Source organism: Dermacentor variabilis, chromosome 1 (genome assembly GCF_050947875.1).
Source record: "Dermacentor variabilis isolate Ectoservices chromosome 1, ASM5094787v1, whole genome shotgun sequence".
Lineage (NCBI taxonomy): Eukaryota > Metazoa > Arthropoda > Arachnida > Ixodida > Ixodidae > Dermacentor > Dermacentor variabilis.
Genome location: NC_134568.1, coordinates 252,713,164 through 252,728,601, shown reverse-complemented (window position 1 = coordinate 252,728,601; position 15,438 = coordinate 252,713,164). Strand labels below are relative to the sequence as shown.

Genomic DNA, 15,438 nt, shown 5'->3' with positions numbered 1-15,438 from the left:
TGTTGTTTTCTTCGGAAACACCAAAGGTGGGAGCCGAAGTCACGAACTGTACAAATGTGGCGCGAAGCGGTGGTGGCGGTGGAGCCAGTGGCCAGCGGGAAAAGCGACGGGGCACCAGCCAAAATCCAAGTTAATTTCATCCAGCAAAGAAAACCTAGGATAGGACTGACATAAGACGAGTTTTGTGAGGATGAGATTAATGTACTCACGCGTAGTCGAACTAGCTTCTGTAGTCAATAGAGTTTTATATTAGTTGTGAGAAATGTAACTGCTCTTGACGACAGGCGACGCCACAGGCAGCAGTGTGCGTCCGCTTGTAGTCGATGGTGGGGTGATGGCGTCTTGAGTCACCTCTCACGGTAGGAAAGTGCTTTTGCAACTTTTTCCGCATGCGGTACGCTCGCGAAAGACATGATCTCGTGACTGAAAAAGGCTGTGCGTGAGGAGAGTGGCAAGGAGCAATCAAGCATTATGATTACATTGTCGAAGAAGCTGAAGCAGAGCTCGCAGAACAACAACACAGAAGCTGTGCAAAGCTTGGTGCCTGAGAGCGCCGGAGCTGTGCGCCGGGCTTCCGTTCGAGACAAGTTGCTCGTGCGCGAAGTGCAAGAAATGGAGGCCAACCTTCCAAATACGTGCACGCTTAAGTTTGATGACCCAGACGTTCTCCATCGCTTCGAGCTTATCATCACGCCGGAAGAGGGCTATTGGCAGGGTGGCCGCTTCGTGTTTCTAGTCGAAGTTCCCGAAGACTACAACATGGTGCCTCCAAAGGTGAAATGTATGACTCGACTCTGGCACCCGAATATAAACGAGGAAGGAAACGTGTGTCTGAGCCTTCTGCGTGAAAGCTCCATCGACGGCATGGGATGGGCGCCGACGCGGACACTCAAGGAAATCGTCTGGGGTCTCAACGCGCTTTTCACGGACTTGCTCAACTTTGATGATCCTCTAGACAACGAGGCCGCTGAGCATTACCAAAGAGACAAAGAGGGCTTTAAAGCGAAAGTGCGCGAATACGTGCTTAACTACGCGAAGCGGTAAAGCGTGCATAGCAGGAGTCCGGCGCCGCTGCTGTTCGCGGCGCCAGGCTCTTCGTGGCGGCCTAATCTGTTGCCATTATCTGGTGACCTTGTGCTGTGTGTCTGGATCATTTGCATCTATCAATTTCGTGTGCTTCTCTACAGAGTACAAACGAAGTCTACACTAGCGCGACCTCGTGAATAAAGCTATCTTTGAATTGTCTGCAAATTCAAGTGTGACCGAGAACGAGGGAGGGCTTTCCATCTGGCATGAACGTTGGGGCTTAACCAGAAAAATTGTTTCAAATGGTGTCATGTCAAAAATGCACATGCAAGGTTATTCAAGCAGCAGGCAGATGCACAACTATGATCCGCAGCCTGAGTAGCGTATTCGCGTGGGAGCAAGCGTCAGAAAACAAACCTGTCATTGAAATTTACCGCGGGCATCTGATGCAGGCTGCGGTAGAAACGAAAACGCGTTAGTCAATACGCGCACATCGCGCTTGCAGTTCATTCGTATGTTCGCGCTTGTCTAGTTGCGCTATACGAGTGGAAAAAGAAAAAAAAAAGGTACTGAGCACGCCTAACCAATTTGTGCTGAGTCGTTACATAAACCGTAAAGCATTGGAGTGTTCACTTTGGATGTTGTGTATTGTTCTGTCTGAGCTCGGCACTAGTTTACTTTGAAATGGTTCATTTTAAGTAGTGTGAATCATGCACCTTAGTTTCGAGTTCTCGGCCGAGGGCTTGCGTCTCGGACTGCTCTGCTCAACTGACTACGCTCTGTGTTGTAAGCAAGTTGCCTAGTGCTTGGCGTATGGTCGTTGCTACTGGCTATGAAGAGTAAAAATCATTTATTTTTGTACCAAGGGCTGCCACGTGTAGGTACAAGGCTTGCTTCGAAGAAACTGTCTGAATACGGGATACAGAGGACAAGAAGCGGACACAACGAAGCGTGCTGAACTATTGCTAACAACCATTACTTCATTGCGTGTTCGCACCTTTTATGCAAAATGAGGCTCAAGCGCAGTGAGAAAAGATCTTACTGCTCCATCAAACATGTGTCTATAAAACATGCGAGTGACTTCTTTTGGACGATTACTCCAGAATAGTATGCACAGGCTCTCGTATATTTTGCTAAATTTACTTCGATGAAGCCGCGCGTTAGGAAAGCTACGATAAGACCAGAGTGCTCAAAGCGGACGGTGCATCCGCAACATTTGTGACAAATCATTTAAGCCCCCCAAATCTGAATCTGTGTGATTGTTGCGAGTCTTAAGGCTGGGGGGTCCGTATGCGTGCCGTTACAACCTTGTTGCGCCCTTATGTCGCCAGATGTCGCAACACCCCCAGCCTTGGTAAGGTCCCCTATAATTTAAATGATTGAGGGAGCCTCGGGAAAGCCTCGGTCTCTGCCGGTCTCGGCTGTCTGTGTCGTGTACGACCGGCTTTATTTTAAGTAATAAAGCCGGTCGTGGTATCATGTGGTCGGTACTGGTCGGTACCATGGAGGACGGAAAAGTGTGTTTCCTTCCACCATGTTCGGTACATTGCTTCTTGAATCTAAAACCCCTTTATACATGCGCCACCGCCGCTCGGCGGAAACGCATGGAAACGTATGAAGATTTTCATGGCGAATTTTGCAAATCGCACCGGGGCGCCCCAATGCCCCGTTTCATCCAATCATCGTCGCCCCGGTGCGATTTGCCGAATTCGCCATTAGTTCAATCTGTCCGGTAAAAAGCCTGCAGTTCTTTTCCTTTTTTCTTTTCTTTTTTAACGGCTTGAGCAGCGATTAGAGAGAATTGAGGTGTTGGCGTATTCTCGGCCCGTTTAGAGTAGTTATAGTGCTGGGAATTTATTATTAGCTCGCGACAGCATTCTTGACAGGAAAGTAAGTAGCGAGCGCAGAGTTTTCAAGAAAGTAAATTTACGCAAGCAAGACAGATGGCGATCATTATTTAGGGGACGAGATACACCTCAAAGGGCGTAAACAGTTTTTAAAGTGCATGCTCTTAAAGAATTGCTTACACACTTTAGGGTTTATCTTGTCCCGCAACTATAATAGTCATCTGCCCTGCTTGCGTTTCCTTTCTTGAAAACCCTGCTCTCGCTACTCTCCTGTCGAGAATGCTATGTCACGCTGATAAAGCTAGCGCATGTCATTCGTGACCTGGAAGTAGCAGAGCGGAGCTATACAGGAAGGAAAAGCACGCATGATAGGTGATTACCGTTTGGGGACAAGATACGCCCCAAAGGGAATAAACTTGGGGTGTTTGAAGCAGCTCACTCATGTAACAGAAAAGGCACTGACAATGCTAACATTTTCAGGGGTCATGAACTATGGAACACAATATAACGCCTCAAGCAAACACGTCTGTGTTTTACGCAGACAAACATATCACGCAGTGGTGCGCACGCAAGGTAATCTTTGCCATCAACTCGCCACTCTCGTATGGCACTAAACGCTGAAGAAATGGAAGATTCACCGTTAACATCACCGCTATAATTATCGTGAATCACAGCAAACAGCACAGACAGCTTCGCTTACGTCGATTAAATTCCCACACTGCCTGGGATCCGCGTAATGTTTTTACCCGTGAAATAAGTTTAAAATAAGTGAAATTAAATGTTCAAGTACTCTAGAGCACACATCTCCCTCTATCGCACGCACGCACACACAGCGTGCCTCCTAATCAGACCGTTTTTTTAGCGCGTATAATGTCCCTGAATTTAATTATACGTATGATGGCATTCGGTGTTCCCTATCATACTGTTTACGAGTGTTATCATCCGATGTTTAGACTTCTAGCTAAAAATGGTGCTCTCACATGGTACTTTCAGCGGCAGCATGTATGCATACGGTTAAAAGCTTCTATCTGACCTCTTCAGAACAGAGCATGCGGCCCTGTCAACAATTCACTAAATATTGCTCTGCAGACAGTGCTGGACCATGGAGCTACTGCAATAACCGCTGCGACACAGCTATTTCGAGAGTCCACTAGCGTCTCGTATAGTCACATTACGAACGTTTATTTTTCTACATAACACCGGTTCTCTCTCTCTCTCTCTCTCTCTGTTTTTTTTTTTCTTCATCGATGTCACTGCGAGTTGTCGTTGGAATGTAACTTCGCGCCTGTAAGAATAATTACGTTTTCCCAAGTATCAGAAGTTGATTATTAGTTATTGATGGGCTAGTTGGTGAGCCGTACGTGATATTGGAGCAGCGCACTTAAATCTGACACGTTCACGGACACATGGACAAGTGCATATAGTATGGGATAAAGGGCGCATTTCGGGAAAGATAGGCCCACAATATGCGAAAGATAGGTCAAAGGGCTGGTGTTGATGGGGCGTTTTCGGCACCTGTGCGATTGTCGGGCCTGCGCAAAAGGGTGAATGGCGCAAAAAAGGGAATGAGTCCATGCGCAATCAACCACTGAAAGCCCTACGTCAGAGAGAGTGGTTTACCAGGTCCCTCTGTCCTGTAACAAGGTATAAATCGGACAGACAGGCACGTGATTGAGTACGAGGAGCTGATTGAGCACAATTATCACTGTACGGATAAAGATTCAGGGCATTTAGCCTTTCATTGCAGCAATTGTGGATGCGAACCCGCTGAAAGAAACCGAAGTTATGCGCACGGAACACAAAAAACAAACTAGGGAAATTCTTGAATCAATAGAAATTGACAAATGGAAAAACATGTGTCAGTTGCCCCTTGTAGAGCATAATCAGCACCACAAATGGAGTGCGTGGAAACCGCTTCTTCGTTAATTTCCTACGCACGTTTTGAAGCCCACACGTACGCCGCTTCAAATCTGGCGCCACATATATAGCACGCTGCGACTTGCAGCTCGCATAGGGGGCGCGCAAATTAATATTAACAAAAAGGGCAAGTAAAAAATGAAATGTATTCTGTTCAAAAACCATATCTGTCCAATAAAGTTGTTTTAAAGCGAAAATATATGAGCATGAGAAAATATCAGACAGCCTTATTCACAGTGGCGCTACATGCAACGGTGCTGCCCATGGAGGCTGCCAGTGCTGCCTCTGGCTGCTTCAAAGTTTATAGAGGTGTATGGAGGTGTTCTGTGATTAACCCCTTTGGCTATAGTGTACTAGAATAATTATTCTAGTACACTATACCCTTGGCTGCTTTCATGGAGGATTTCCTCCATAGCTGCTTCGCGCTCGTTTTTGCTGATTTTGAAACTTTCAGCAGCAGTGGTGGCGGTTAGTTCGTGTTCTTGGGGCGCCATTCTGGACATTCCGCCATTTACTTCGGTGCGTGACGTAGGCGCGACGCAAACAAAATGGTGCTGGTGGCCCAGTTTTGCTTACGTAACGTGACGCCAACTTGACGTTTTGCCTAAGAAATTGAAATGAAGGCACTGAATATAGCGTTATCGGTAAAGCAAAACACTTTTCCTCAGCAGTAAAAATAAAGCAGATATCTCAAAGCCTATGATTATTCCGTCGAAAACGCTTCTCGCTTCCGTCGTCTGCTGCGTACAAGCCATCGTTTGCTTCAATAGCTAGGATGCGTGTCCCCGGAAAATGGAATGAGTCATCGCATGTTGGCGCCAACTCGCTTGTTTTCTTGCTTGAGACAACATACGCGACCTACCAGTGGTGATGCGCGCACATTCTAGGCCACGTTATCGCTATCTTGTGAAACGCAAGTGACTCAGCCCGACTCGGCTGGCTGAGAAACGGCCGAATATCACCGATAGCGTTGCGCGCGCCAGAGATATCCACTAGCGCGACGCAAGCGCCGGCGCTGCCATCTCTTGTTCATTTCGCTGGTTCTCGCACCGCGAGAGGAAACTTCAAGGCGCCGCCTTGCGTACATTTCTTTTTATAAATTAGAAAGAGCCCGTTGTCATAACTTTTGATTGTGCAAAAAGTCATTAATCTTGATTACAATACAAATGCAGCAGTGAAAAGTGGACATTGACGAAAGTTTGCTATGTTCAACCAATATCATTTCGTATAAACGCGTTCTTTTAAAAAGTGATGGCCCCAAACACAAATGCCAACCCCACCCGAGAGCGATGCAAATACTATGGGCACGCGTTACGAACAACATATTTTCGTGGCGCCAAACGACGGGGAAAATGTGGCGATACGCATTCCTCTCGGCTGCCATTGCATATGGCTGCTCATTAGCATAATTCGCGCGGCTCGTCGTAGCAAAAATTATGGCGGAAAATCTCAGCTATGGCGGCCCATCGCAACGTCACGCATCGTCAAAATGACGTTTACGAAACAGCCCTTCCTGTGACGCTCCTCACGAGATATTCTTTCAGCCAATCAGCAAGCTGACATGGCGCATATCTTGGATCGCCACCACATATTCGCGCAATTGCACATGCATTGCACTGGTTGTGCATGCTACCGCTCACATTCTTTTTGAAGCGCTAACATCGCAATATAGCTGCCAAGGACCAAAAAAATGTATTAGTCCATAAAATTTGCAGCTCCACGTCACGTTTCGTCATCTTGATGAAAACGCAAAATGACATTTCGCAAAACTTCCGTTTCCCGGCACAAATTTTAAGGCACGTGAGCTCTCCACAGCCAATCAGAGAGTAAACATGGCGGATGATGGCGGCCGTGCATCCGCCATGCGTGTCAAGAATAGCACCTTTGTTGTTCGCTTGCGTAAAGTGATAAGAGCTTTCGAGTGGAGACCATCGGGCCGTGTTTGCAAGAGCGGCAGCAACGACACTGCTTTATTTCGGTAAGTGATTGTATTATATGATTGAAGGGTTCGTTTTTTTTTTTGCCTCTTTGCAACTTGAATGTGGTAGTGGCTCTGAGGCTACGATGGGAGCTGCGTGGTTTAGTTACCGACTCGATATGCGGTTGCGATACTATATTCGTCACTGTGCATTCACTGTATTGAAAAATGATCATATAATTATCACTCGCAGGTTGAGACCACAGGCGAAAAATAAGCGAAACCACAAAAATATCGCTATCGCATGAAAGTCGCCTCAACACCGTTCGTTGACCTCCCAAATCGGGAAAAATTTGTTAGTGGCCCCATATATAGCTCATGGAAGTGTTCCCACTTCACTATTAGGCACGAAGGCAATGCAAATAATACCAACGGCAGGCAGGAAACAAGTGCGGTCGCCGAAGGTAATGGCCGCCTGCAGCTAAGGCAAGCCCATGACATTCCCATAGAGCCATAGCACAGAACACCTATACAAACTTAATTATTGCCATAGGGTGAGAAACTCTATGCATAGAGCCAATGGGCCCGATTTTCGCATGCGACGCTAGCGCCGCCTGGATTCTAACCGTAGTTGCACTAATACCAGAAAAATGTTTACTTACTAATAATAGATAATGTTTTGAATATTATTCACTTACAATCTAAATTTAAAAATGACAGGCGACCTCTGAATAATTTCTAGTTGCATAGAAAGTTAAATGAGTATCGAAAGCGCAATGACGCTTGTGAGGAGTACTGCACAGCAGACGACCGACGCCGCCGTTGTCTGCTTCTGCTATTGCTGTTGCGCTACCCGCTTGCTTTGGCCAGGTGTATCCCAAATATATATATATATATGACAGCAAGTTAGTGTGATCAGCGTCGTGATTTCGCCGAGCGAAATCACGACGCTGATCACACTAACTTGCTGCCAATAAACAGCTTTATTATAACATCATTGATGTTTACATGAAATAAAAGGTCTGTGAATAGCGTTTCCGAAGATATACTGGTGCGTAACATCCATAGCTGTTTATGTGCAAAAAGATACTACGTACAGTTTTGACATACATTTCTGGTGAACACAAGCTGTCCGCCGCTGAATGAAGAAATACATCCAACCACATAAAGCCATCGCACGCTGGTATGTTGCTACTGAAGTTCGTCCACTTTTGTAGCTGAAGATGTCACGCCACTTCGTTCACAATATTGACAAACTGCAACTTGATTTGAGCCAGTGCCTCCTGTTTGAGCAGAAACACGTAGCTTTCACAAGGGCGAATTCTGTCGCGACTGTTCATCTTCTGGTCCACAATGCCTGCTCTCTCTCTTGCAGTGAACCATTCGAGAAGTCACGTTATAAATATTTTAAGCATTTAAGCTGAATTTGCTTCGAAAAGTTTATTATTTCAGGCAGGAATGTTTTTCTGTACGTGCTGGTTTGATGCATTGCAAATAAAGTTTACGTAATCAAGGCTTAACTGGCGTTTCGATTACCGCTGCCGGCGGTGCGCTGTCGTCGTTTCGATGGTGGCGCCACCCCAAGGCTTGGAAGCGAAACACGCCACATGCCACAGGCTTGGCTAAGGCCTCTTTTGTACAATGATGACAGTAAAGAGCAGAAGCTTAAGGTCAGGGGGAGCCACAATGAAGTAAAACAGTATCATCAGCAGCTCATAAGCATACTTATCCAATATGTCATAGAAATTGAACTTTTAATGTGGTTCGAAAATATGGCACTGCATGCTATTTTAAATGCAAAGAAATAATACCACCTTCACGCATTAGTGAAATGAAACTTGCCATTTCAGGTTAAGAAATTTGGTATTGTATCACTCGTTTCATTGTTCATGTGTGAAATGTAAAAAGCCTAACCGCAGATCATGGTGAACTTTAAATTCCTTTTGCGTGCATTGTTTTGGTTGAATGTGTAAAGTTTATTTAAAATTCTGTGTTTCATGTAAGATACTTTAACCATCAATTGGCCTTTATTCTGTTTTGACTCAATGATTTCTGCACTGCACTATCCCATGTGATTGTCAAGACAGCTGTGTCGCTTGCAGTGTTGTCGCAGAGTAGTGTGCAGTCAATAGGTAGTCTGTATCTTTTCCCATTTTTTGTTGCTCCGAGCATATCAATCTTTCTTTTCTTTTTTCAGAGCACCTGTCTTCGCCTTGTCACATTTGAAGTATCGTGTAAGCTGTCACTGTTCATATGACATTCTGCCTTTATCACTGCAAGAGGAAAGCCTTGGATTAGGTGATTCATAGCTGTCATGGAATGCAAACTTCAGGAAATGTCGGGTTAATTTGGTTGCAGAGAGAAAGCAATGACAATAAATTTCCGACAAGAAACAAGGTTAAGACAGGGTCCATTTGGTTTGTTGAATAGTGAGCTATCACATGTCAACTGTTTCCTTTACATAAGCCCGTGCAGCTTAATGCTTTAATAGCCATTGTGTTATTATTTTGTTATTCTAACTTTAGTAGTTTGTGCTACCTGCATCAGCTGATCAATGTTTTCTGAATTTCAGAGGTGGCTAGGAATGACCCAACGTGAGCTAATATGCTGTCACACACTATCAAAACAGTTGCAGACTGTCTGAAGAAACTCCTGTTTGAGTGCCGTCTGCGACTCAAAGGTAAGTATGATTCATTTTATAACCATAATTACATAGAATTCTTACTGTGTTTTCTGGAATATATGAAAGCGAGCTGTGCTTACATTTATTGGTGGGGAACCTTTAGCTTTTTAATTTGGATATACAAGTCTGAACTCTAGCTTGCCAAATTGCATTGTGTAAATGCTGTCAGTAAGGAAAATGGCCTTTCCATTTTGAAGTTAACAATATTCAATGTGAATTTCACATCAAAACAATGATGATGAGGTTTGTCATTGTTTGTGCTGAGAACAGACTACTTAGTTCTTTTTGGGAGTATACTACAAAATCTTTGTCTAGGTTTTATACCAAGAATGGATAGCTGTCAACTCAGTAATTATGCTATAGAGTCTCAGTTGTTTAATAATACAGAAATATTATTAATTCATGCATTACATTTTAGTGCGACAGCTCAAAACATGAGAAGTGTAGTGTGGCTTTGGACGTGAAACAGAAGTCTATTCATGTCACCAAAACTCGATGTGGCAGTTCCATGGTACCAAATACAACTGACGTATACACACAAACTATGACCATGCTGCAAAAACAGAGGTCATTCAACACTCGATGGGACAACAGGCGAGAGAGTCCTCCTGCATTTCAAAAAGAAGTGCGATTAGAAAGCTCAGTTTCACGGCTTTTAGTGACAAGGTCATTATATCACCGTCGACTACTGCATTGTGCCAGCATTCTCATCCTTGAGTTGTTTGTGACACCGCATGAATTCCAAGTATGGTTTCAGTGATGTGAATAATCTCCTGCTTCATGTATAAAATAGTGCTTCACTTGGAGTGCATCTTAGTTAAGCTAGCTGCGTAAAATGTGATGTAATAATTATTTGTGCTGCTCAAGGAATTGAGGCTCCATGTCATAATTGTGAGGTCTGCAACTACCCAAAAAAGCACCAAAGTGGGGCAAAAAAATTTTGTCTCAGTACTCCCTTAATTAATTTCTCCTAGGTATGTTAATTGATTATAAAGTCAGTAATAATTTTAATGCACAATTTGTTTTACATTGTTGATGTCTTGTTTTAACGCATGCAGAATACTACAAGCCATTGACCCTGCCAGTCCCTCTGTAAGCAGCTGCATCTTTCCCTGAGGTGGCACGAAGAAGGAAGTTCCGTAGCTGTGATATCGTCGACTAACTTTCTGGGTGGGAGTCCCAGTTTTCTGCAGAAGATTGCAACAAAGTATTCCAGGGTGAAAATCAAGCCTTTCTGATTAGCAGAAATGGTGGGCCTCCTAATCAAAACATGGCTCCTGGGCCCACAACAAGCTTTTTGTGGTCAGCCAAAGTTCAGTTGTAATTCCAATTGATAACTTTTGAAAGCACCACAAATCAGTTTTCCGTTTGTTGTGTGACAATGGTATAGTCCTTACAGCCATGATTTAGGCAAAATAAGTTTTAGAACATTATTTACTGTAAAGATAGCATTGTGAATGTGCAAGTTCTCTGGAAAGAAGTTGCCTTTACTAAGGACCAGCTGTATTAGTCATAGTCATAGCAACCATAGTGAATCACATTTGTATTTAAGAAATAAACTGCATTTTTTACTGCTCTTTTAAGCATCTATGAGCCATTATGGAAGGTTGTGTCCGTGCAGAGGCATGAAACAGACTTTCTGCATGCTCTTTTATCTTCCTTAAAATGCACTCTCTACACACTTGCACCCAGTTCTGCTGCGATTAGTACTGCATGCACCTGTTTGTAGTACGTTTACCTGAGGTGATAGTAATATTTATTCACTGTGTTTGGTCGTGGCAATGGTATATGTGGTTTTTGCATATGGATCCATGCATTTTCATGCCAGTGCAAGTCTACTGGCATGTAATATGTACATACAGTGAAACCTACTCTTGGCCTGTGGAACAAGGGAAATAGAATCGTACATTTGTTGCACTATTTCTGACAGACATGCTTATTAAATGTATGCATGGTATAGTGTGCTATTACTGATCCACTAGTATCACAAAACAATAGTCCTTTCTGACTCTGAAAATGTAGAACTATTTACAGGCATGGCGCTCGAACGTTGAAAATGGCTGAACAAATTGAGTAGACTGCAATGCATTACCTGCACTCACTGTGTGCTCAGACTGAATTGCAACACATGTTTCAGCTGTGTCTTAAACACTTAAAAATAAAGGTTCATAATGAAAACTTGCTTTTTCTGCCATACATGCGTAGTAGCTGACGTCAGACTGCATAGAAACCTCCAATAATGTTTCGTTACCAGTTTTGGCACGCATTAAGGTTGGTGAGTGCTGATGCCATTTGATCTCTAAAATTACTTATACTTGCACGAGCTTTGTCAAAAACTGTTGTCTTGCAGTTTAAAAGGAAGATGTTGGAAAACAATGTATAGAACATAAATGCATTTCTTTGTGAACGTTGGGATAGCTATCTCAGTACTGGTGCCATATATTGACAAAAAATATTTTGTTGCACTGTATTTGTTACTTCTTTAAATGATTATCAATATTTGGGCAATGTTACAGTAGCATGAATTCAAGGGCTTGGCAGCAGCTCATCTGGTTAGGAATTAATTTGGCACAAGAAAGACACTGACCACAGTCGAAGTTGAAATTTAACTGGTCGTTGCCTTTCTTGTGCTTTTGTGGTGACATGTAAAATAACTCAACCTTCCAGGATCATAAACATGATAAGTAGAGCTAACTATAGCACTTGCGAAGCTGAAACAAGCCTGGACATTTAATGTCTACACCGCAGCTACAGCAGCATGCTTCCCAAGGTGGCTACTAGCGGTAAGTGGAGGGAGCATTAGCTGAGCTACCAGCTTGGTTGTAGAGGTCTTAGGTCTAGAGTACAGCTTACAAAAGACTGCTGCTAGCTGTGGCCTTAGCTAGATCAAGCTGGAAGGTAGACGTCCACTAGCTAGCTGCGTGCTTCCTGCGCGCGCGCGCACACACACGCACGCACGCACGCACACACGCACACACACACGGTACACCAGTATTTAAATCCAAAAACAAACTGCGTGCGCTTTTTTTGTCTTGCCTTTTTCCCGTCCTGCATATCTCAAATACTGTACACAGATACATGCACATTTTTCGCATAATAGCGTGCGTTTTATACCCCTGCCCGAGTTTTTTTATTTTTTTATTTGACACCGTTGAAGGGACTGCGTGGGAATTGTGTGCCATGTCGTAATGATCAGCCGATAAGTACTTTGGCCTGCAGCAGCGCACCGCGCCCCGAACATGGTGACTGCGTCCCAAGGCAGGCGAGTATGCAGGAAAAGCCCGCGTGTCGCGATGAGTCAGGCTGTCGGGTGTGGCGCACGATCTGCGGGGGCGGGATGAGAACGGCACACCGAGTGATCCGTGGCCCGCGCAGTCGGCTCGCTGAAGTCCATTGGTGTAGCCAGAGGGGAGACGAGGTTGGAGGGTCGAAATGCCTCTCCCCTACCCCCTTTACCACGGAACAGAAAGTTTGAGGAAGTAGGCACCGAAAAAGTGACATGGATGAAAAGGAACGCTTGAATGTAAAAGCAAAGCGCGACCAAGTGGCGATCCGAATGAGGGAGGGAGGGGGGGGGGAAGAAGGTCGTCATGGGGGCGATCCCCTCCCATGCACAGAACATTACGGCCCCACGCCTCTACTTCATTCCGGATTGTATTAACCATTACTGATAAGGGGGTGAGGGTGGATCAGCGCTCGAAATTCCCGACACAGATAATCGCGTGCATAAAACTTGGAGGCATTGTTGCTCCCCACCAGGCCTTCGTGTCGTCGAAGAGCTTCTCATTTCCTGTACTTGACCGAATCGACGATCAAGCTGCGCGGAAGAAAAGCATTCCCAAAATACTGCGACTTGCTTGTCTTCCTAGGAAACGCATATTAAGCACCCCCCCCCCCCCCGCCCGCCTTTTTTTTTTCTTTCCTTTATCTCAGACTCATTACGTTAATAAACTTGAGAAGAGCTTGTTGTTAGGCTAGCTCGTACACGCTGCTAAGAATGAAAACGGCATAAAAGCGAGACAAGAAAGACCTACAGAACGCTGATTTGCGCACGGCAAAATATATCAAGGATGAGGATGCTAGACCAGAGAAGCTAAGAAATTGCCACAATAAACAGGTGGTACGGCAGGTATGTGAATGGCCTCGAAGTCCATGCAGAAACAGAAATGAAATATAGGTGTGTTAGGGGCCACCGGGCCGTTCAACAACCGGGTGAATGTCGAGGAGTGTGCCAGTGACTAACGGAATGGAATTTTGAGAAAGGGATCCGGGTAATAGATACGAGGAGGGGGGGGGGTATAAATGGCGTCAAGGACGAACTTGGCGGAATGCGGATTATGTGGACATAGGGAGAGTGTCTCGTCACTTCCCGATCGCTGAACTTCACGTGGCCAGTCGCCCAGCTGAAGCTCGCCTACCCCTTCGTAACATGCGCTGCTTGCTGTGGAGAGCCCATCCTAGCTAAACGTCTCGGTAATTTTCAGAACAGACGGCTGTTAGAAGACACGACACTTTCGAACCTCTTGGAGCTACTGGCCCTTATTTTTACTGCGAACTGCGGATGCCGTAATGTTCACAAAGGCGTTTAAAGGGGAAGAAGCCCTGCTTCGGACTGTCTGCGTCATCAATTCCCGAGTGTGATCAAATAACAACATGCGTTGCGTGATGACTACAATACCATGATCGCAAGTTACCTCCAAACATCTCTTCAAACAAGTCGGACAGCAGGTCACGGAAACTGAGTGAAACTTGCATGCTATGATACTATCGAAGTTCCAGCGCAAAGCTTCGTTCCGGTATTTTTAAAATCGAATAATATAGCATGCCCACAACGCCGAAAGCGCGATTGAGTGATAGCAACTTGCAAAATAGTGCCGCACTCTTACGTACGTAGCCGTGGCCGTACGTAAGGTTGGTGAGTGCTGATGCCATTTGATCTCTAAACATACTTATACTAGCACGAGCTTTGTCAAAAACTGTTGTCTTGCAGTTTAAAAGGAAGATGTTGGAAAACAATGTATAGAACATAAATGCATTGCTTTGTGAACGTTGGGATAACTATCTCAGTACTGGTAGAAGTACTGGCTGGAAAACAACGGTCATCTCCACTGCTACCTCAGCTGCAACAAGTCTGGTCTGCAAGCAAGACGCACGATAGTGCGCCGTCTTCCATTTGTTTCGCCCCGTTTTTAGCGCCGTTCGTTTTCCCCAGTATTGTACCAGCTAGGTCATCGACATAGATTATATAAATGCATCAACTCGTAAACGATATTTTAGTTTATCTTAACATCATCATTTTTAAAAAGAGCACGAGGATGATAGCATAAATTGATGCGAAGTGGTTGCACGTGTTAGCAATGCAATGCAAAAATGTGCATCCTCGGCACCGCATTCTTGTCCGAGGAGTGCAAAGAGTTTTTCCTTGCGTGATATATATATATATATATATATATATATATATATATATATATATATATATACATATATATACATATATATATATATATATATATATATATATATATATATATATATAGAGAGAGAGAGAGAGGGGGGGGGGAGGGAGGGAGGGAGGGAGGGAGAGGTGTGAAGGGAGTGGTAGTTGTCGAAGAACCCTCCTCCCCACCCGAAATATCTAGCTGCGCTGCTGGTACAGTGTGCTACCACTGGTGTCGTCAATCGCTTATTGCGCGTTACTGCCGCAAGCGCAGCGACATCCGCTGCAACGAAACGCGGTGCACCGCGAGTGAGCGCCTGCGTAAAGTAAGCATTGCGATTCTGCTAGAAAGGCGGCGCCGCCGCAAGTGAGCACATACTGAATGCCCTTCAAGAAGAGACAGGAGACATGACCGACAGTCTCGTTACCTCTCTTGAAGTCCATGATTTTGCCTAGCGCAGATCTTGCGTTTGTCTGTTTCCTTTTTTTTTGGTCGCCGTTATGAGACATAATATACGTTGCCGTTCCATACTACATTCGCGAAGGAAGTGTTGAAAATTGCATACACGCAATTCTAAAATTTCTGCCCGTGTAGGTGCGATCGTGTAAA

General features: G+C 44.8%; 1 protein-coding gene across 1 annotated transcript; it reads left to right on the top strand.

Annotated features, from left to right (window-relative positions):
• The first annotated feature begins 294 nt into the window (after positions 1–294).
• Positions 295–1,251, top strand: LOC142561018 (NEDD8-conjugating enzyme UBE2F-like). The gene has a single exon (XM_075673418.1). The coding sequence runs from the start codon at positions 472–474 to the stop codon at positions 1,042–1,044; it is 573 nt and encodes a 190-aa protein (XP_075529533.1). The 5' UTR covers positions 295–471; the 3' UTR covers positions 1,045–1,251.
• The last annotated feature ends 14,187 nt before the right edge of the window (positions 1,252–15,438 follow it).